At 38.3% G+C, this 24,142-nt stretch overlaps 1 protein-coding gene across 5 annotated transcripts in view; it reads right to left on the minus strand.

Annotated features, from left to right (window-relative positions):
• ZNF407 (zinc finger protein 407) overlaps positions 1-24,142 on the minus strand; it is a 338,205-nt gene that overhangs the window by 199,994 nt on the left and 114,069 nt on the right. For all 5 annotated transcript variants that reach the window (XM_040549542.1, XM_040549543.1, XM_040549544.1 and 2 more), the window contains one exon: positions 5,088-5,162. In XM_040549542.1, the coding sequence (XP_040405476.1) occupies positions 5,088-5,162 (75 nt within the window). The remainder of the gene's footprint in view (positions 1-5,087; positions 5,163-24,142) is intronic.

Consider the following 24,142-nt stretch of genomic DNA (forward strand, 5'->3'; position numbering starts at 1 on the left):
TTCCTTATAGATGTTTTTCCACAGCAACTCTCCAAGGTATTTTTTAAGCCATTTGAAGGAAATGATCAATTAAGTATATTTTTCATTCCCATCCAATTAAACTAGTAATGTTAGGTTTCTGTGGGAAAGCTCAAAATTATTAGCAAGAAGCAGTAAAAGGTGATCACAAGGCTTGATGGCCAGACCAAGCATGTTACCTTCCAGTGGTTATGGGGAGCTTCCTGTCTATGTATTAGTGTGTAACACCACCACCACCTCTAACTGCAAATCTTTCTGTGAGATAGTTAATTAAAGAATTCATTCTTTCACAACACAAGTTATTAGAAGATGATCACATACATATATGCTTGTATACATGATGTAGCATTCTATGAATTTTGCCACCTGTTTTCCCCTAATCTGCTGTAACATCAACTCAACCTTTTTACTTAACGTGGTAATATTATCAAAGATAGGCATATCAAGTAGTTATTATCAGAAATTTCTCTACTCAAACACACACATTTCAAGAGAAAATTAGAAGTTCAATAAAGTAAAAGAGAGTTGGGCTGAAAGACTTCATTCACTTCTAGTTTTACATCCAAAATGGAAATATCAGGACATTGCAATTTATTACAAAACAGCATGAGGCAAGCTTTCTAAAGAGTTTACAGAACATCAAATCCCCATTCATTTTTCCTGGCTACTTTTCTTTCAGACCTCAATAATGCCTGCTAATGACATACCATGCAGTCTCATACGTTTCAGGATAGCTATACCACACGTTAGTAGCATTTGATATTCCAGAATACATGTGGTCTTATACAAGTACACTGAAAATGATAGCTGTAGCTAGTCCTGTCACTTATACCAAGGAATGTAACTTTTAATTTCCTGTAGAAACTGGCAGCTTTCAAATATCCTATTAATGACTTTTGAGATCTCAGATATAAGTCCACCAATAATAATAGTGATGGCATTGCTTAACCACAATGATATCTTTAGATCTTAGAAAACACAGGCAAATTTCTGGCAAAAGGAGTATGGACTCAGGGTGTGCTACAATTTCTGGTCAAAATTTTCCCCTAGTTCTCTAAAACCTATCGAAGTATTTCCCTGTCTATCATTAGTTATTTTTCTCCCACATTTAAAACGCTAGCACTGTATCCCATTTTTAAAGCACATGAAAATATGCCAGAATGACCTTACAAAAACAAACATATTATTAATGACCTTTGCAGAAAATGTCTTGGAACACAGATTGCAGTTCAACACATACTTTTGATCCAAGAAACTTTACATATATATATATATATATATATATATATATATATATATGAATGATCCTATTTGATTCAATGGAACTACTCATATGCAGAGAGTTATTTCAGACGCAACTCATCATTTACAATTCACAGGGAAAATGAGGTAATTAAACAACTGTCAATTAAGGTCTTTCTGTTACTTATATAAAAATAGTTTAAACAGAAATATCAAATAGAATTCTAGTTAACAAAGTCTTCTTTACTGTAAAATGCATGTTGTACAATAATAAAGATCTACTGAAAAAATGTATAAAAGATAAATGTGTTTCTGTATGAAAAAATTCTAAATCCAGAGTTGTCCTTAATAGCAGCTAGATTCTGTCTCACTGATGAGTGACTTAGTGATTTATTTTTATTTTCTTGTTCATATTTTTGTGTATCTTAAACTTAGTGATGAATCATCTCAGTTTCTCCTGCTTTGCCTCAGTTTACAGGTAAGTAACATAATTTCTAACAGAAATTAGGACTCAGCACCATTAACACTATGGATGCATTCACCTCGTCCTCAACCACATTGTCTCCGAGACACAATAAAGGTGTAGCCAAAGATTTATCCTGCCAATAAGATATAGTTATAGGTCCCATGAAGATTACTGACACTGAAGTACCAAATATGTACTGGCCTTGGACTTAGCAGATAACATGCCAGTTTTGAGACACATTCAAGTTGACAGTATATCAGTATCACAGTTCCAATAACAGGAAAAAATACCTTAGAGGAATTTTTGTGTTAAAACATTCCACTTTTCAGTTAGCTATTAAATGGTAATGACCATAATGGACTAGGCAGTAGGTTTCTTTGTGGCTAAAATGTGAAGACATTTCACAAGAAGGCTATTTTTTTAAGCTTCTGTGATTTGCAGCTGCATAACATTTACTCCCTTAAATCCATTTTGTCTTTAAAAAAAAAAAAAAGAAAAACTCGAAACAAAAGATGTTTCAGTAACAATCTTATTATGAATTATGCTTGTTTTCTATATCTGCATATGCAAACACTGCCACAGCCTCTATAACATCTCCCTTTTGTGGATACAAAAAAAAAAAAAAAGCTATAGTTATGGGTTATGGAAAGCTAGAGAGAATAAGTCACACTAGTTCAGTACTGCTTCACTAAATGTAAATGTTATTTTTTTCTCCCCCTCTCAGAACTCAATGTTTGTCACCAAAAATTCTTTGCTGAGAAGTTTCTTAAAAAGGGATCAATTTCTTAGGGTGTATAAAAATATTTTTCAAGCACCCTTTTGAACTTATTTCAATTTTCTGTTTTTGATGATAGTCATGCTGACAACTTTTTTTGGTCCATCAAACTCCGTAGTACAATTACATGAATTTACTTTTAATAAATTACCATCTTTGCATATATCAGTCAAACCACAAAGACTAAACACTTGCAAATAAAATGCATTATTAATTTAATTGTCACAGCCTATTTAGCTAGCTTCTATTAGTATTTGCTATAATATGCAATGTATCAGAGAGCAGAATCAAATTCAAAACATAAAGAATAAACTGATTATATTGTCCTAGAGAAATTAAAATATAGCAAGCTTGCAAAATTATAATCAAGGCATTAATGTTTTAAATAGGTAAGAAAACTAGGTAACTTAATTTAGAATATGTTTATACCCAAAGTGATGCTTTAACATGCTGAAGAAGGATTTCTTTGGTTCCTAAAGCCATTAAAAGGCAACAAACTCTCCCATAATGGGAAGGGAAAGGTGGAAAGGAAAGCAACAGCAGTTTGGTATTTACTGCACTCGATCACGTGGCTTAAACGTCCACGATCACCAGTGAGGGACAGTTCCTAGAAAATTATACTGTTGTAGCTCTGCCACTACCATTTGATGTTGCTCTACGTTAAGCTGAAGTGCCAGCTAAAAAGGTACTGCAGGTAAGAAACATCCTCAAGACAGATGAAGAAATTTCAGATGAAGAGAGCACAATGTCACTCAAATATCGCTTGTTATGCTGGCCCAGGGGTGTGCAGCTGCGGATGGGGCACTGAGGCTGCAGGACAAAGCTCAGTTCTTTGCTCCCAGGGCAGCCGGGGCTGCGAACTTGCCACTGTGTGAAGAGGTGGTGGTGGGGGACCCCTTCTTCTCCTCCTCCTCCCCTGCATCCTCCTGCCACGCTGGCAGGCCAGGCTAAAAGCCTTTGAGGAATAGGGGAAGAAATGGGGAAAACAGAAACAGCCAGGCAGCCTTCAGAAGAAACATACAAACAAAAGCCATCAACTACCCATTTAGACTGTAGCGTCCTGCTTGCTTGGGAATCCATTCCAAGACGATGATCGCTAAAAATATGCCTCTCCGGCTAAGACACTATATTTGGATATCTATTGTATGTACCCTTTATTGCGCACATGTTCACTAGGGTAACGGAAGTGCTCTCTATGATGTATTTAGGATGATTACATAGTAAATATCCCCTTGTAAAAGAACACCGTGGTACTGAACGTTTCCAGTACCAAACAAAACACCAGAGCAAAACTTTTTTTTTTTTGCAAGTGTTGTTCTACAACAACAGCAAACCAGCATAAACTTTAATACGATAACTGATTTTACGAAACTGTTACTCTTGTTCCGATGCATTCTTCTACATTTTAGATGAAAAAGAATATCTTAAAACTCTTTAAATAACTGTGTTACGGAAATTCAGGTTAAGCATTTTGGAGAGGCAATCTCATAAAGAATATAAGCAATGCTTAAGCATGTGCTTAGTCAAACGGAGTGTATATGGAGTGTTAATTTAAAACTCTGCTCTTTGGTCACTCCATGATTTAATTGTGATGAACTTGTGAGGAAAGACTCTAAACAACTACCACCCCCAGTGTCTTTAACAGGAAATGAACATGACTCAGGAAGAGTATTCCAGTGGTCTCCTACGACTCATAGCTACCACTCATTTTCCCCTTCTTTTGTACTAAAAACAGGAAATAAGCTTTATTTATAAAATCTTACACTGAAAGAATGAGTTACAAGGTGGTAATACTTGAAACAGAATCAAGTGCCCAGCAATGAACCCTGCAGGTGGGATACATCAGTTTACCCAGATAGAGAGGGAATATGCCATCTTTTGGCCATCCGGAAAACATCCAAGTTTCAAATTACCTCCAAAATTCAATGGAATGCCAATAGTTACGCCACAATATGGCTAATAAATCTGAGGCAAACTCTTCTTATCTGCAAACAGTGCAGTTTAGGTTGCAAAAAATGGTTACATTTTAAACCATAGAATAAAAATCACCTGTTCTCTCTCTCTCTCACACAAAGTTTTCAACTAAGTAACTGTACATAATTGAAAAATTAAATAAATTAATGTTTTATATAAATTCAAAACCTCAGATCTCTGTGCCTGCCCAACACTGAGGAAACTGCTTTTAATTCCTCTGTGACTTTGACCTCAGTAATCAAATAAATCTCAGAAAGCCATTTTAGGCAGCAGCAAGGCAAGAAAGAGGAAAAAAAATATATTTGATTTTGTACTTGAAGAGAGAAATACAACTACGGAAATTTTGACAAAATAATATCATCTGCTGAAACCAGCCCCCAAAGTTGCAAAATTTTGCATAGAATTGCTTTCTACAGCAAGTTTTCCACTGAGCCCTCCAAACATGTCATAAGCACCATGCTAGCAGAGCATTTAAGCATGCTAGCTCTCTCTGTAGTTATAGCTGAGCTAAAAGTCCAGGTGATTTCATTTTGGGTACACTAAATATTCCAGGTAGCCTATATTATATGAATGATATGAGGTAATATGAGAAAAAAAATTAAAGTGGCTTACCTTTCTTTGGGTGTGCCAACTCCATGCTTGCCCAGTAAATGAGTGTTCAAATGCTTCTTCATCACGAAGGCCACCCTGTCAAACAAACACACATAAAAACCAGAAAAATTAGTGTTTTTAATACTTTTTTTTTTTAATACTGACTTTCTCTGTTTTGAGCATGCACTTGAGCATATTTTACTAAATGCAAAATTAAAAACCAAGAAACAAACAAACAAACAAACAAAACAAACCATGCTAGACTACAAATTCTATCTGGGAGTCCATTCTGTGATGACACTTTTTCTTCAGGTTGTAGTCACTTGGGTATTTCTCTTCCAAATAAGCAATCATAACCATACATCATTGGTCAAAAATTAGAAAAACTGTTTCTGCTTCTCTTTGCACATTAGAACACCTTATATAATATAGTGAGAATACAGTCTTTTTTGCCTAAATAGGCATTTTCCTAAATATGCATTTTCTCGTGTTAAAAACTAATACAGTTTTAGCTACACCTTTGAATTTATTTAAGCTTAATGGGCCCATCCTGCAACCTTTCTTCATATAAGTAGTTCCATTTTTTTAATGAGAGTAATAAAAAAATACAGCAAGATCAGATGCTTTAATCACTGCTTATGTCTGGTCAAACTCCATTGTATTAATTATTTAAAGAGATATACATGGAAACAAATTAATAGCCTTAGTTATTTTATAGCCTTGTGAAAGAGGGGGGGGAAAAGGTGAAGCACACATTTGTGACTATATTTGGAGTGGGAATATGTCTTCAAACTGGCAAGACATTGTTCAAGGCATCAACAACAGCAGCAACGTTTACACTACCTGCCATTACGTTTGCACCAAACAAAACACAGATAATTTAATTTAATTTTGGTGATATATGTAATGAAACAGATGAGAACCTATGGAGTACCATTCTGCTGCTGATAAGACCTGAACATCAATTTAATTATGTCATGTGACTGCTTCAAACAATTTAGATATCAGACTGAAGCTTCAAACTAAAACACTTCTCTTGATAAGCAAAAATCGTACCGCTGTAACTTTCATTGTGAAAAGGGCTTGCAAACATTTTTGTTAATTATGTATTACAGCTGTCCTTCATAAAGTTAATTACTAATAGCTGAAAGGCAATAGACTCTATTTGCATATGTACATGAAAGGCATGACATATGCAAAAATATGATTTTAATTAGCATTCCATGATATGAAGGGCTACAAATCAAACTGGCACATTATAAGATTTTTAACATTAAATGCTGAATTCATCTGGGCGTGTTTGCAGTAATGGACAATGGAAGGACTGTGAAAAACACTGTAGCATTATGGCATGTATGAGCCACAAAAGCCAAGAAAGAGTACTTTTCCTTTACAAATATGATAATGTAGTTTCTCCATGTCTGATCTACTTTGGGCACTTTCACATTATTACAGAGAATCTCTCTTGTGCATCCTTTAGGGTAAAATAATATAATTTTTTCTTATTTAAATGATAGTGACTTGATTATTTTTAAAAAAGATATGAGAAATACCTTAAATACTTTCCCCTACACAATTTACAAATCTAGCAACCCAATCATTACATCTGTGGATAGTCTATCACACTGCCACCATCATTACTATTCAAGTGTCATTGGAATTACTGAACGTAGGGAAAATAATTGTAACAAAATAAAATCATGTGTTCTGATAACAGCACAAGCCATTCAAAACATACTGCTCTCTTGCTTTTCAGCAGAAACAATAACCATTTCTTCACAGCTGTGAAATGTACCTAACTGATCTTAATTCAGTAATTTTTCTACTTCTTGCTACAAACCAACCCTTCTCTAAAAGAAAAATAAAAATATTACCATGAAAGGATAATGTGAAATTGAAATTGTAAAGGCACTTGGAGGTTTACATGGCAAAGTGTCCTTACACCACATGGAAGGCAAAGGTCCCAACCAACTACGCTGTATTTCTAGGGAAGCTTCTACAAAAGATTTTTTTTTTTTTAGAGCCTGTATACTTGAAGCTCCCAAACAAAAGCCAAACATCTCTTTACAGTGCATCTATAGGGGGTATAGATAGAACTACCTTCCTGTAAAATCAAAGACAAAGGCCTTGCTAATAATTTGAAGCAATTAATCTCCCATTAGCTGCTTCCCATCTTTTGCACCTTGGTTCTGAGGAACCATTTTGCTGCTGTTATACAGCACAAATAAAATGAAGACTGACTCAATAAAAGTCTCAGCGCCTACTAGCAGTTTAAGCTTTTTAATGCAATGCTTGAAGACTTCATACTGAAGAGCGCAGCGTGACTTTGTGCAAGCTTAGAGTGCTCAGCACAGCTCAGGAACAGGCCCCCACTTAGCACAAGCAGGCCTTGAAAATAAAACCAAAGTTGCTATTTTCATAAGAAATTAAGAATGAAATACAAAATATTTTTACCAAGCAACAGAGACAGCCCTTACATCAGAGAAAAGATATTTTTCCTTAAAATAAAAGCAAAGTCTAAATACCTTGATTGGGATGCTGGATTTGAGGACAACATGATAACAAGACAGGTGTGGAAACCATTTGTTTATGCTTACCAACCCCTACAGGTGACTTTAAGGGAGAGGTGGTATCAAGTGCTTGCTGGCTTTAAAAAACAACCTCAGAAAGTGTTTTCAGTACATTCAGCAATTTGGTTTCCCACCAACTACTGATTTAGGAATCAAAAAATATTGTTTTTCTCTCCACCACCAAGTAACTTACCTCCACGGAGGTACATCAGTTATCCCTAAGATACTGCCAGAATTGGATAGTTAGACACAACTTAGCCCTGGTCTTTTGAAATGAATCTTAAGGGAAGTCTGTCTGGCACCATTAAGGACACAAGGAGTTAATGCGTTAGATATATGTTGCTGTAATATATCTTAAAATCAGGGAGAATCCTTCCACAAACTGCAGTAACCACCAGTTCGGGTTTCCCTGAATTTCTTCTTCTTTTTTTTTTTTTTAATTCTAGTGGAAACAAAAACGTTCAAATGCTAGAAATTAACTGGTTTCAGAAATGCATCAAGAGGGAGTAGGAAAAACCTGTAGTAGCCATTCTCCTATTGTTTCCAGTACAAGCCAGCAGCAAACCAGGCCATACTATAGGCCTGAAATAATTTTTACAAAATCCGATCTAGACATACTCATCCACAACCCACACGAAGATGAGCGGTCACTGCCAGCTGCTCTCCCAGGGGTCTTAGGGCAGAAATGTCCATCCTATACACCCAAGTCATGGCCAGCAAGAGCTCCCCCCATTCAATAGGAAGACTGCTCCTAGAATTGTCTTCCGGCTCTGGAAAAGATGAGTATGCAGGATTTTATTTGCTTGCAGTGGCATTCTGGTGGTTGTATTGTTGTTGTTGTCATCTGTGGTTTTGTTATTGTTTGTTTTGTGTCTTTTTTTTAAAAAAAATTTCTTAGTGATTTTCAACTACTCTGGCTCCAAACTAGCAAAATCCCCCAAAATATGTGCTCTATGTTCAAAATTCAGGTTAAATTAAAACCAAGTTGAAAAATGACAAAAGAGCTTTACAACAGTATCCACACTCCCTATGGACAGTTTTTTACACATGAACTATAACTAAAAATAATTTTCAATCATAAATATACAAGCACCTTTCCCAAAATAAGTTTGAAGAATATTCTGTTTTCAGTTTAGAAGAGTTGTGGCTTTGCAGGAACGTGTCCACTCATATTCCATGGCAGCCTTTAAACAGCTCTTGGACTCACTCTGAGAAAGTCTGTAACTGATTTAGGAGCCTCCAAAGACTTGTCTTCAGTTATAAAAGCATATTTTGATGTACAAAAGAAACAAAGGGAATTCTAATTCTGAGAATAAAAAAACATATTGGACAATCTTGACTTCCACTTTTCACTCTAGTGTAATACAAGTTCTTCAGCATGTGCAATGTTTATCATCACAGTACCCAAGGAAAATGAATAATCTGTCATGTATTGTCTGTTCTCTCATATTCTCTGCAGGGAGAGAATTGTGCTCTGTGAAGTGTCTTATTTTGAGAGGGCAAAAGATTCTAGGTTTTAATATGTTTTGAATCTCTAAAAGCTTTTTTCTTTTTAATACATATATTGCTCTGTTAGCGGAAAGCCACGTTAAAGAAAACAAACGCAAACCCAAACAAGCATTCTGGGCCGTAACATCACGAAATCTGTGATGGTCCCGTATTTCCTGAGCGCCTACTGCTCAGCCCTGGCCTCGTTCCAAGGAAGGAGCTACATCACATCTTACCTCCACCAAAAAGTCACTTGGATCCGTGCCAACAGGCAAGCCGTCTCATAACCCAACTGCGGAAGAGGACCAGCACCACAATTTATTTTTGTGGGACTCTACAAATGAGGTACCCAGCAGTTGAAGAGCAATTTTAAATCACTTCGCGATGGATACACAGCTCTCGGCAACTGCTCTCGGAGAATTTATCTTACAGACAGCAGTGTTCAGTGATGGCAGAGAAGTCCAGGAGAACAACAATGAATATCTATCCTTTATTCATATTCTCAATATCCTTTACATCTCCTTTAAACTGTCCAGAACCTCTTTATATCTGAGTTTAACTCTGAGAATACAGGTAAGCTACTGCATGAAGCGTACAGGCCCCACGTATACAAGATGCTTTAGAAAGCTCCTTGAAAGTCTTTTTCTTATTATTTTCTGAAGTAAAACAGAATTTTATTATTATCAAATTATTAGTATTTAGATCTTTTATCTCAGTCTTCTCATAGGTTTGGGGCACTCAGAAAAGATGGGATGGTTTTCTATTCTCGATAAATCGCATGGGAGATCTGACAGCTTCAAGGAATAAGAAGAACAAGGATATCTAAAACTTTTATGCTCCATCACAAAATATGAAGAAATAATGCATTATTCTGTCTGCATTGGCTTTTGTTTTCCATGATCTGCGCTTGAATTCCTGTCCCTGTCCCTTCATCTGAGGCAAACTGCATCAATCATGTCGAGAAAGTGGACAGTACGTTTAGGCAAGTAAACAATAACACAGACTCAGGTGGTTCTTATTCCAGGAATGAAGTACCCTTGCTCTTTATAGTGTCTTGAAATGCACTATAAGCCTTAATTGTTTGTAGCTGAATGAGTGGTTCACGTGGAGTCATGCCATCAGGGGTATCAATTACTAAAAGAAAGAAATAGTCCAGTTTCCCAAGGAATATCATGACCCACGTGAATTTCGGTGTGTTCAATAAAACTTGTATGTGCAGCTACGGATTTGTACCTGTTCTACATATAAATACATATGCATTCAAATCAGCATTTGGTCAAATAAAACTTAACAGTCTATAGGAATTTAAAACTAAGTTTTTAAAATCTTTTGTTTATATAAAAAGTTACTAGCCGAATCTCATCTCTCTCGCAGGATTTTGCACTCAGCAGGTCAGCTTCAGGAACAAGAATGCAGAGGAAAAGGCGGAAGTGCCCAGAAAGCAATGGTTTTCTATAAACAAGTAATCTTTTTTTTTCTTCCATGCATCAAAAGTCTAAATTCCTGGGAATTTCTTCAAGTCCATCATTCGTGGATGTTTGCTGATTCTGAAAGGTCCAGACCGGGGTGCTGATAACTCTCTTGCATGACCGTGCGCAAGGGACTCAATTTAAAAGAAAGTATCTGGCAGCGCTGAGTCTGGTGTGGAAGATATCCAGTAGTCTGAAAGGCTTCATGCCCTTTGTGACAGGATGTCAGGTTCGACTAAATATCTGGCAGGGCAAAGTCTAGTGTGCAAAACATCCAAATATCTGAAAAACTTCATGCCCTCAGTGACAGGACGTCAAGTCCTAGAACCCCCCGCAGGAAAGCTGGGATTTCCAGCTGACTCATTTAACAGCCAAACGAGGCAGGTCTTTTCACTTCCAGCTTGCAGTTATGATTATTCTTCTTAAGCTAAAATAATCAATAGCGTTTCAGAAGGTTAACAAGTCATGTGTAACCACTCAGGCTGCGATGCTGAGAGTGCTGTGACGTGCTGGCTTACACTCCCTGCTGACCCCATGTGTTAAGGAAGGATATGGCTACTTTATGCTCCACCCTCACTAACACTAGTGATTAAACCGAAAAGTAAAGCGCATACACCTGGAATGCATACCTCCTCCTTCCTCCCCATCTTCAAGTGCAAGTGACTTGGCAGACAGGAAAATGCAGACTTTTTCTCTTGAAAAGAGAAATCAGAAGAGACAAATAAGGACAACTTTGCCCTCACCAGCAAGACAAGAACCAGAGCACTATAGCAGGACCACAATAATTCATAGAACCTAAAGACTCAAACCAAAAATTTAAATTTCCGAGAATTATCAGGCTTTCTGCCTTAAGTTTGAAACTTTTTTTATTATAATTATTATTTTTACACTTTTCCATGCAACAATCTGGTATGCATTTCAATTATTTATTAACTTTTCCATGGAGATGTTTTATTGCCAAAGTTCAAAACCCAGCATTTTCAAAACCGAATTTTATGGGACAATGCAATCATCAGTGCAACCGACTACAACCTTCTCTTCTAAAAATACCTCATATCAATTTTACTGTGTTACTTGGAATGAACTAGCAATGAAACCAAGAAGCCTAATAAAACAAACAAACAAACAAAAGTAAAGAAAAGGGAAAAGACCCACTTGTATTATTGTATTAGCAGAACACCTGTACACAGCTTGAACCCAAGGTAGACTTGAGTATCACAGCAGCTACTGTTCCTGACTCGCTTGGAATAGGCTGACAGACAACGGGATTGTCAATGTGCTGTTCAATGACCTGCATCAATCTCAAGAATAATTTACTGCTATATCAGACAGATCATTATGGATGAGTTGCGCGCTATCAATCAATCGGCTGTGTTGTTCCTGCATATTCCTGCATCTATCATCCAGAAGAGAGAAATCCCTCAACATATTCTTGTTGCTTTCTGCTACCAATACGTGTCCCTCAAGATGCAAAAGAATTATTAGTCTCGTGGCCATAAAGTAGTAGCAACAAGCACAATTATCTGCTTTTATGTATTCTGGCATAAAAGAGCTGGGCACAAAAGCAGAGAAAACAAAACTGAATAAAACAGAAAACATCCTCTCCTGCTGCTCTCAAACTGACCTGGAAAGATCAAAGTCACCTCGTCCTCTCACTTCCCCTCTTTTAAAAGATGTATTTAATACAAACCATCAAGGACAGAAATTAGTCTGTCATTGCTAGGACAGCAGCCAAAAGAGGAGAACATTGGTAGTATCTACGTTGCTTCCTCACGTGAGGGAGCTCACTTGTTCATCAATTATGAGCCTCACCTGAAGTCACTTATTTTGCAAATAAAACAGACAGGTTTCCTGTAAATTAGCTATAGATTCATTCTTAACCTTATTTATTTATTATTATTCAACACTAAAAGCACCCTTTAATCGAAGATGAATGAATGAGCCAAATCCAGACACACAGCGTACAGCTGTACAGCTTCTGTACACGACATTCAGTACAGCTTCTGTGCACTGAGAATGGTTTTCAGGAACCACACACTTTGCCTTATTAAAGGAGGTAGAAAGCCACTGCACTGCTTAGGGTATAACTCGTTGCTGAAAATGGGGCTTAGATGTTTCAAAAGAATCTCACCACATGGCTCAAAGTGCACAAACTGGTCTGTATGGTTAAGCACTACTGCATGGACAAATACTTCAATAAATGATGCTGCTTGATCTTATATATAAAAACAATATGCCTTGGATCATTCAAAACACCCTCAATACAGTTTCAGATGTGCATACATAAAAAGTGACAGAACAGGGCCCAAAGCATTATCCACTTCACAAGACCACAATAAAGCACCGTCAGAAGATCACATCTGCTGTCTCTAGCCTCAAAAACATGCAAACTGAGGCAAATACTAGTCAGCTTAAAGTAATTTACTACAGGATTTCTCTAAAAACAAGAAGCATATCTTTCCTTCCAGTACGTACGCTATCTCAGATAAACAAGAGAGCCTTCAAGTGGTCGCCTCCTGTTGCCCCCCTCCTGTACACATATACGGAATTTGGAAGGATCTAAAATTCACAGCAAAATATCATCTATGAATAAACTAAAAATTAATGACCAGTGAAACGGGTCAGACAAAGAAAAAAAAAAAGCAATCAATTTTAGGAAATGCATACCTCTTTTAAATTTCCCCAAACACCTATGTTTAGTAATGAAGCTGAAGTTGTTCATGCACCATTACTAAAAATAACAATCTTCTCGAACAATGTGCAACTGGGTATTCTTCTCAAGCAAAATAAAATGTAATAAAATTTTTGTTTGAAACCTGAACTTTCCTTCTGAAGTTGAATTGAGCTACCATCCGTCTAAATGTCCACAATTCCGTTATGAAGTCAAATTGAAGATTAGGTAGTAAAAACTGAAATAAATAAGAGATTGCTTGTACAGTATATTTGTAAACTGATAACAGGGAGTAAACAAATGGCTCTCTACATATTTTGTTTGCTTAATGAGCAAACTAAAAATAGCTGAACAGTGGCAAAAACTTTGAAGTCAGAAGGTGTTCACTCTGTCAGGAAATCACCTTACAAATACATGAGAAAATTAGTACCGCTACAAGAAATGTTTGTTTCAATATTCAGAGGAGTTAATGAATGTTAAGTGATAATGGTAGACAGCAGCACTGTGTAATTACATTTCTAAACACACCTTACCAAATCACTTCTAAGCTAAAAGAATCACATGTTCTATTAATTTTCATTGGTTATCAAACATCTGTAACTGTCACCTCTAACAGGTGTTTCATAATCTAACAGCTGCACAAAGTATGAAAAAAAAAGACAAAAAAAAAAAAAAAAGAATCACAATGCTTTCTGCAGTACCGCTACCAGCCTCTCAGCCTACCAGCACACAGGCTCTCTAACTTCTGAAATGCCACCTTAGGCTTAGTGTTTACACTGCCTTGCATCTAAAACAGATTACCATCGACATCCGGAAACATGACAATACCACAGAACATCCTTGTTATGCTAAATAAGGCTCTAGGAACTCTTTCGACATAAATTGAGGTTTTCAGCTACATATAAAAGGGCACCTACCAATTTTGCCACCAAGAAATTGCTTGTTTCCTCTCTTTTCTCACAGTATGTACATCCAGCATTCCCATAACTGCTCCCTCCCTTTCCCATTCCTACCCTCCTTTCAGACATCGTTCTGTCTCCTTACCCATGACCCATTTCCCAGCATGTTCAGGACTTCACCTATCGGCACAGCTACAACTTGGTGCAGGAGGCATCAGTTCCACCTATCCCCACCTTGCATCTGGAAAGAGATGTCACACTAATCTGCTTCAGGACAAAGAATGGAAAGGATATTGCCTGTCACTATCTGCAAGCGTCAGCCCTAAAATGTCTTCTCTCCTTGATTTCAGGACACTGATGGGTACATTGCGTTTTTCAAAGGACCGTAAACATGGTGCTCTCAGGTCATTAGTGTGATGTCCCCAACTGATGCGAGGTACATGTATCAACATCGTTTGGATGACTGAAATCAGTGAGAGGTCGTATCTCCAGGCACATTGTCCAGTGTCTACCAGCAGTAATGGGCACCTGCATCTCAGTACCTGCAGAGTACCACCAGTATGAGTGATGGGTGGGTGGATAAACACTCTAAAGCAAGATTTGCACACGCCACGTTTGTGGTCTTATGTTAGACACGTACCTATTGCCATGCAAAAGAGAGGCTGGCACAGACATGTCTAGATAGTGAGGCGCAGATGGATTGGTTTCAAGCAGTTCATCTGGATTCTGCTATGATCTTCAGTACATGAGCACTAACAGCAAGGGAGTCTGGAGGGGCACCAATAAAATCCCAATACTCTACTGGATGGACAGGTCTTCAGTCTTTACATTCCTAGCCAATCTACATTCTCAGTAGGAGAAACGTCTAGGAAAGCCAGTGCAGGCTATGAAATTAGTTCTCTCTCTTAACAGCACTGTGATTTCCAGATTTTGTCACCACGAAAATGGTAGATGTACGCAGCCACGGAATTTGCTTCTCTCTGCAATTGATCTTCAGAGACTGGCAGGAGTAATCCAGGGATGTCCTGCATGAGAGAGCCAACCACCAGCTGCTGGGTTGCTGCTCAGCAGCACCGGGCAGAGCCAGGAATACCTGCCACGTGCTGCTCATTTCAACTCTCAGTGCCTCAGATTATGCTACAAAAGCATCGTTAGTTCTGCCTGGATGTTGAGGGACTTGGCTTCAAGAAACTCAGTCGTATCGCTCAGCATTGAGAAGGGAACTGGCAGCATATGGAGGGCTCATGCTCATGAAAAGGTGAGTGTGAGAAGGGAAACCTGAGCCGGTCAGTATGTATACACACATGGTAGGATGAACAGACTAATGCTTGAACTTGGAAATTCTTCCAAGTGCTTTCAAGCTTTTGGGAAAGCCAGGTGAACCACAGCTCTCAGTGTCCTAGGAGTTGTTCTGGAAATATCTGACCTTCTGCCATCCGTTTCTACAGAGCTGCCCAGCAATTTTAAGGAGCAAAGACTGCACAGGTTGCAAGTGCAACAACTGACCTCCAAGAATATCTCATAATACAGATGTTTCAATGAGTTTCTACTTAAAAAGGATAAAACCAAACAAATATACTTAATTATAATGTTTTGCTCTTCCTGAACAAAACGTCACTTTAGATGCCGTACCTTCTTTTTAGCTGTTTAGAAATTGCACTGCAGACTGAGTTACCAGGTTTGAGCAGAGCTTCTATGGGAACAGCTATCTTAACAGTGAAATCCAAAAGACAAGGCTCTTGCCTGTCTTTAAAGGAAATCAAAACGTATCTAAAGATAGTTGATTGCGGGCTGGCAAACATGTAGGGCCTGCAGTAGCAGTGCCACCATACATAACTCAATCAGTTCAGGAGATACAGTGCCTGTGGTCTTTTGCAAAGTTGCACGGTACAAAGAAAGGAATGAGATGAATAAATTGGTCACTGTCTGATGACTGAACTGCTCAGAAGTCACACACAATCAGAAGTCATACACAATTTTTATTGACAATTTACCCGCAATTTGAAAATGCTGCTGGTGATAGATGGCGGCTGGAACTAAGAGTCTGCAGCGTGCTTGGTGTGTGACAGTAGTGAGAAACTTGCCCTAGGTCTTTGCTTGACACAGAAGAGCAAGTCCTGGTTGTTTTGTTTATTCCTGAGACTTAAATTCAGTTGTAAAACATACCCAGTTGTAAAACGCATCCTTTTTGCCTTACAACTAGACCTTCCACAAGATTGTTTGACTGAAGGTAGAAAGCAAAATATTTCAGAGTATCTGCTCACCATAGTAGCTGCAATTGCATAAAAATAGTAAAACAAAGACAGCAGTACCTAATCTGTAATGATCAGAAGTGCCATCTATATGGATGAGCCAGTAACAACAGCCTGGCGAAACCAGAACAGACTGGTTCCAGTCTAGGACAAAAGAAGGAAAGCCTTTGGATCACACGGGTTTCAATCCACAAAAAAACTCACATGGTATCTGTGTACACCCAAATGTGTTTGGAGGACAAGGAAAAATGAGGACACCCAATATGTACAAGGGCTCTCAAACCTGGCCATCCTTACCTCAGAGGCCAAGAACTCTCAAACCTGGCCATCCCTACCTCAGAGACCAAGAACTATGGACACTGGCACAAGATCCACCATACTGTAGTTCTAACACTTGGCTGCTATGTTTAATGGTTCAATGTGATTAACGCTTGATTTTTCATTGTTAAAAGGTACTTTGGTTAGCAGTTAACATAAATAAAAACTTGTTCTGGAGTTTTCAATCTCAGCTGGAGTCTCATTCTCTCCAAATACTCCCTTCACAGCCAGCCCCAATCCCCCAAAAGCCAATAGTTGTAACAACCTCTTCCTCCTGCCACTGAAACGGGAGGAGACTGGCTGAAGAAAGCAACAGTGACTCTTAGAGGAAACCATGATATGCAGACCAGAAAGACTCTTATGTACTCTACAAGCACTACAGACTACCAAACTCTCTCACGTTATGGCACTGAACATGGGGAGGTGTTATTAAGAGCAGCACGGAAGTCTATCCAAATGAGAACTCCGGGTGCTCGCGGTGCTGTTACTCCACTTCTCCCATGAGCACGCGGTAACGCCTCTCACCACCTCAGCCACAGACTGAGCAGGAGAATTACTGGTCACTAAAGCTGCCAAGTGCAAAGTCTGGGGATGCCTAGGCTTGCCTTTGATCCGCTGTACTCACTTCAGACAAAGTCAAAAGCCAGGTGACTAGTGCTGAAATGGCCTTCATCCATCACCTCGGAGGCTGAGGGCTTTGGCGCTGGCAAGTTTCAGAGAGGCCGAGCATGTTATCCTTGTACCTGGTCTGAGAGAGAAATGTTAACTTCTCTGTAAGCAGCTTAAAGCTGTCTCTTCTGAGACTGTGACGCAAGAGCTGGCTGAAGGCAGAAGTTTGCTTAAAACTCTCAAATTCTGAGGAAGAGCTGAAGGCTTTCTTTGGGATTAATAGAGTACTCGCCAGAGATATAATTCTTATTGAAGCAATAAAGACAATAATAATAATAATAAAAATAACACACCACACTGAATTTGGAAGGATGTTTTGCACGATAAAAAAAAGCTTTCTTGCAGCCCAGTATGGATGTTGCATGCATTAGCTATGAAGACTGTTATCAGTCTAGGAAAACCAAGGAGTATAGATCAGACAAATCGGTACAGTCATAAAGATGATATCTGTGACACAGCAGAAGATGTTCTCTGGCAAAGAATATTCCAGTCTCGGCCAGCAGTTGAGATTTGTGTCCAGAAATGGTCAGAGTTAATCAAGCATGAGAAAGATGGGATCTATATACGTGCCCAACAGAATTAAGAAAAAAACTCCTTTGATCTCAAGGGCCTACATATGTACTTACTGAGCGCTCACATGAACCACCACCTGAAGGAGAAATAAGATTTGCTGCAAACAAAAGGTTATAGCATGTTCTTTAAAAAAATAAAAAAGAGAGTTGATAAATTACTAGAAAAGATGCAATAAAAGGAATTCAGGTTTTTCTGCGTTTTGCCAACCAAAATTCTGAGGGATTTAACTAGAAGAATAAATTACAAGACTTCAGTTTTATATACAAAGTGAAAACCTGGCCCCATAAAGAGACATAAACCATGTCTCTTTAACAGAAAAATTATTTTCAGCCTCAATGTCTTTCTGAAATGAAGCTTCAGTTAAAGTGCTCTTCGTTTTCTGATCCTTGCTGTCGTCGCAGCCACAGAGCCATAGACTTACGTGCTGGCATGAAAGGATGGGATCCCACAGCTCCGCTTTCCACCAGTTTTTGGTAGGAAGGGAACTTGGCAGCAAAGACGGCGCACGTACCAACACGTGGCACTCTTCCATTTCCTTCTGTATTGCATCACATTTTGGTTTTCATGAAATTTACATTGTTAAAGTCACCCTTAGAATCCATCACATACATAGGAAGATATGAGCAAAACCTGGGCTGCATAGTACCTGCTTTTTTAGCCCTTTATAACGTGAATTTGGGACATTTTAGGCACTTGAGCAATGCCTACCTTTTCGGCCTCATTTTTGAGCTAGTAGGCAAACCAGACCTAAGCTGCTGGGCAATCAGACGCTTTCGTCATGCTTTGACTCTGTCTTCACTGGACCATTCAGACAAACAGAAGACAAAACTGTATGTTTTTAACAAATTGCCAGACATGACAGAATTCCGACTGGTCTGACATGAGTTAAGAATTTGAGGCGATGTTTGAAGGGATGGACCACATCTCTCCTCATTTGATTGAAGATGTCAGTGGCTAGCAGATGACAGGGTCCCCTCTACCTTTTTTGTTTAAATTTCTTCCTCCTATTTCAATGCAATTCTGCTCTGTAAAAGCAGTATCAGCCAACTTTTCCAGGGGTAGAAAAAATCAAACTAAAAAATAACTAACTAGCAAGTAAGTAATCAGTTCTTGTAAGCTATTTTGCTTTGATTTCAAGGAATTCCAACCATATAATCAAGTAACTTACACCAACCTCTGTAAAGTATTACAGGTTGGATAACAGTTTTTTTGTTTGGTTGGGTTTTGTTTTTACAGCAGTGAGCTGCAGTTTTGTCATGGATGAAGCATACCAACACGCAACACAGACCATAAAGAAACTTCTGATGACTTAAAAAATCATGAAAAATGTCACATGATCCTACAGGTCTATTCTGTATTCCTATGAGAGCACAGAAATTTAAAAAATATGTTCACAGCTGAGGCACCTGTACACAACAACACTTACTTGTCCAAATGACCACCTGAAAGCACCAGAGGTCACACACAGCCATGGGACAAGGGCATTTAACCCCCTGCATGCGACCCTTTGCTCAGCTGTGTCACTTTATGCAAGCAAAAGGGCTCTCATTTTGGAGCAAAAGCAGCTCCTCACCGTACCACCTGTAAGACCCACGCATCACAGGACTTGCCGCAGCCTGCCCATCAGAAGGGCGGAGGTGTCCCTGTGGAAATCACAGCTCCATTCCAGATGGTTTTCGGCCAAGGAAGGCCTCAAATTTTAGGCAGTATAAAGTATTCTCTGCAGAGATGAAGTACATACAGAACGCTTTCTCATTTGTTTTAAACAGAAATAAACAAAGACAAATCAAAGGGTTATGTTTCTTTCAATTTTCTCAGATTAGCAGAACCACCAAAACCACAACCTATGGAACAAATGTCTATACCTGGGCAGACCCGGACACACGATTTGTTTGATCAGCGCACAACTTTTAGAGCACTGAAGAGCAGGCGATGCTATGTGCAACACGTAGCTGAATGGATGGATGGAATTGATTTTATAAAGAGTTACGAACAAAACAGTCCAAAATATTAACCAATAAACACATGCCTGGGTGAAAATGCCATATTATAAAATTACTGTAAAGATCCTCTAACTGTTCGGGGAAAAAAAAAGTCCAATTTTCCACCTAAGCTGACAGCGCAGAGTTTTCTGATAATAAGATCCAAGGAACCTGTAAACCCAAGGCTCTAATTTTCTTATGGCGACTGTGTAATATTTTGCAAAGTAAAATTGACTGAGATGGAAGCTATTTTGCATGGTACAGTGGCGATGGCTAACAAATGAGAGTTTTGTGGGCTGAATGTTAGTCCCCTGCCTCATCTGCCACCCCTAATGACAGCAGCCACCTGCTGTTTTATTGTCACAGCTGGAGCCGGTTCACACTCCTTGGTGCTGAGCTCTGCCCATGAGCGCCAAGTTCTCGCCTCGCCTCATTACTTTGATGAACTTTTTATGGTCAGCACCCATGAAGACCTCATCTAGGACTATACAACCTAGATCGGCTTCAGGGAGTGCTTCCAGCTAGCATGAGGTGATAATACACAGTGACACTACGGCTGCTTCTGTCTGTCACTTAGTCAAGTCACTGTACTGCACTTCTGGCTCTACAGGGCCCTCAACAGGTAAAATGCCATGAAATTCTCCTATATAATAAAGTTCCCTCTTTCTTTTTCACATTGCGATACAGAGATCATGTCACACGAGCAAAATCTAGCTGCTCAAAGACGGATATGAAAATAAAAAACATATCATGCTGCTTATTATATATAAGTACAGATAAGAAATCGCTACATTCCCAGATGTAAACCCGCTGCCTTCCTAAAAAACACATCCTGGCATTAAAGAAAGCAACCATGAAAACCATATTACAGCTTGATTAACACCACCAAATACGGAAAAAATAATTACATGCATTTTACAACAGAAGGACCATTTTAACTTATAGAACAGAAAGCAGAGAAACAAAAATCAAGCCGGTTAAATCAAATTACTACCCAAATGAATCCCCGGTGGAGAATGATATATGCTAGCCCCTCTTCCCCCCCCCCCCCCCCCCAAAAAAAAAAACAAAAAACAAAAAAAAAATGCACATACATTTATTAGATATGATAATATATCAAACCAAGAGAACAACAAAGCAAAGCCTTTTACGTTGTTTTACTTGCACAGGGCAGTCTGTTACTATCTCCTGCTAATTTAAAAGCAAATGTGATCGTCCTCTCCTTTTCAGAAATGTTTATACTAGCAAACACCCCAAATCTCATGTGCCTGTGTGCGTTATTAAACTTCATCAGAAAATTTCTTATTGAGATACTTAGTACAGACTGCTTTATGCTTGATCACTGGAATTTTACCCCAGGTTTACTTTTCTGCAGTAGAAAAATCCTTCTGGTGACAACAGAGCTTTACATTTGCCCATATTTACATATATCATTAAGATTAATATATGTGCTATTAATAATAATTTCATTAACATTCTGAAATCATCAAATAACATTTTGACTTTTGAATGGCTGTAGGCTATTATAAGCCTAAAACCAGAACATTTTCAGTATTCATTGTGTAGCAATCCAGCTGATCAGTTTTGACAAATTCATGCAATGTTATAAGCCATTAAACTTCATTTAGTTTCATTTAAAAATTCCACCTAAAAAAAAAGCATCTGTCTTTTTTGTACAGACAACATGATTCCCAATAAATACCAGTTCACAGGCCTGTTGCATTTTTCAGTTTGAATGTTACTGAAATGTTTTGAAATTTCTTGTAAATACAGGTTTTGAAATAATATTTAGGCTACTGACCAAGGAAGAGCTGAACATCTCTAATGTGGTATCATACAGTTTAGCTCCTCTTGATGAGGGACAGTGCCGTGGATGCTCCACGCTTTACATAATAAGGTCCAGGTCCCTAAGACAGGTGGAACCTTAAAATTGTTGCAGAGCACAGACATTGTCCTACATTTCAGAGAATTTACTTATGCAAGCTTGTCTTTATAATCACCCTAACCTGCAGTTAGAGAGCCAGGGAGAAAAAAAAAAAAAAAAAAGTTTTCATTCTGCTAGAGGCTGAGCATCTCCTGATCATCTGTACAGTCCTGAAAAGTATTCGAGAGAACTGGAGGACACACAGAAACCAGAATAATGAGGCCCAAAAATGTATAAAAATTCCTGTTAAATATAAATGAAACCCATTTCTCTACCAAAACAATTTCAACAAGAGCTTATCTTCTCCACGATCAGTTCAACAAGAGAACTTCTTGAGCACAGTGACCTATTGATCATATCCTTTGGAGAGTCCAACCTCAGAAGGGAAAATTGCTTTTATTAAAAAAAAAAAAAAAGGAATTCCCTTCCTTTGACTAGCTGATGTATCTGTTAAATGTGTGATTTGTAGGCCTCATTTTCCACCCTTCAAAATAAAGTATCAAAGACGCAGCTTGACCAGTGCAGGGTAAAATATTTTAAAATGGATAAACTGCCTCAGTGGACAGATCTATGGTTTCACCAGAATGATCTCACAATGGTGATGGTAATTTAATAATAATATCTGAGGTGTGCTGGTTGTTTTTTTGTGTTTGTTTGTTGTTGTTTGTTTTTTTTAAAACAATACTGCATCAGCTATGGTATGCCTATTGCAGTCTTTGTGATATGGTGCAGTTAATCCATTTAAGAAGTTTCTGTTTTATCAATTTCTAATCCATAGCAAAACTCTACCTCTAAAGCCACAACTAGCTAGGTATAGATTCACCTGTTGTAATGGAATTTTTTAAGGATGCATGGACATCCAAACCAGCCATGATTTTCCTCACTGTGTTGCATGAAGTAGCCTGTATACATGTATAAGTGTTTGGAAATATTTTTCCTTTGCAACACTGTGTTGCTGTGGCATTATGACCGTGTTTTAGAGTTATATTCTAAAATATAACTTCAATTTATGCAGCGCTTACAGTTCACTGGTCTGTAATTCTTAATATCCCTCTATCTTCCACCAATTTTCATTTTAGTAGCTATTATTTAAAGTTCATTTTCCATGACCTTTCAATCGTGATTTTTTCTTATGTGACAACAAACATCAGTGCCATTTCTGACGGTGACTTTTACTGGGGTAGGAAAAGCAAACTTTTTAAACAGAAGCTATCAGAAAATCATCAGACAGTAACAACCTGTGGTCAGTATCAAGATGAGCTGCATGTGAACAGACAGTCAGGAGGTGACAGGATTTGTATCCAATTACTAATCCCCAGAGCTATTAAATCCCCTGAACGATAAATTTCTATAAGCTGATCCCTTAAGCCATCATCAGCCGGTCATGCTACTGTGTTCCAACAGGAACGACAAAAGGGGAAACACTTCATGTTTTCAATTCAAATCTCCAACATGTAGGATAGTCGTGTTGGGAAGTTCCTAGGCCTCTCAGAAGTCTTGAAAATGGGTCCTATGAAAATAGGAATAGGCACAAGAAATTTGTCTTAACATAGATATTGTTTTCTGCACTTACTCCAAGCATACAAAGAAGCTTTCAAATAAATATATTTTTCCTTGCAGTGAACAGAAATATACGTGTTGTTTTTATTTTTTTCAAAAAACAGCTAAACTTTCATGCCTATTGTACAAGAAAAGGATATTCATATGAAGGATGTTGGAGACATTGCTGAGGAATTGTTCACCATTTAAAAAAAATATTATCTCTGTAATGCTGCCAGTGTTAGTGTCAGGTTGGGCAATTAGCCACTTAAGTGTGAATAAGATCTGCCAAGAAGCCATTTCATTTTTGCCTCGGAATATTTGTGTATCTGTGAGCTGGTGTGTGTTTGTGTTCATGCATCAGTGGCATCTGGTTGTTCATGCCAGGTTTTCTTATCATGCTTTTCTGCCTCTTTGAACTCGCACATTCCTGCAATACAAAATGGACACATCTGCTGATAATGTCAACGTACTTACATTCACAAGGAGAGATTTTGTGTAACCAGATCTGAAGTAGCCTTTTTTGTGTTCATTACCTGACCCTGTCTGTTTACACAGTACTAGAAGAGCTGTTCATGGGAAGAGCTCCAATACTGCAAGAACCTCTAGGTGTTAAAAGACAATGGATGGAGCAGGAAATAGCATCCAAATACTCTCAGGCAAACCCCATTTTTACATTGTCTGAAGGAAATTCTCGCTTCTCATAGCAGACTTGGTTCAAC

This window comes from Cygnus olor, chromosome 2, assembly GCF_009769625.2.
Source record: "Cygnus olor isolate bCygOlo1 chromosome 2, bCygOlo1.pri.v2, whole genome shotgun sequence".
NCBI lineage: Eukaryota > Metazoa > Chordata > Aves > Anseriformes > Anatidae > Cygnus > Cygnus olor.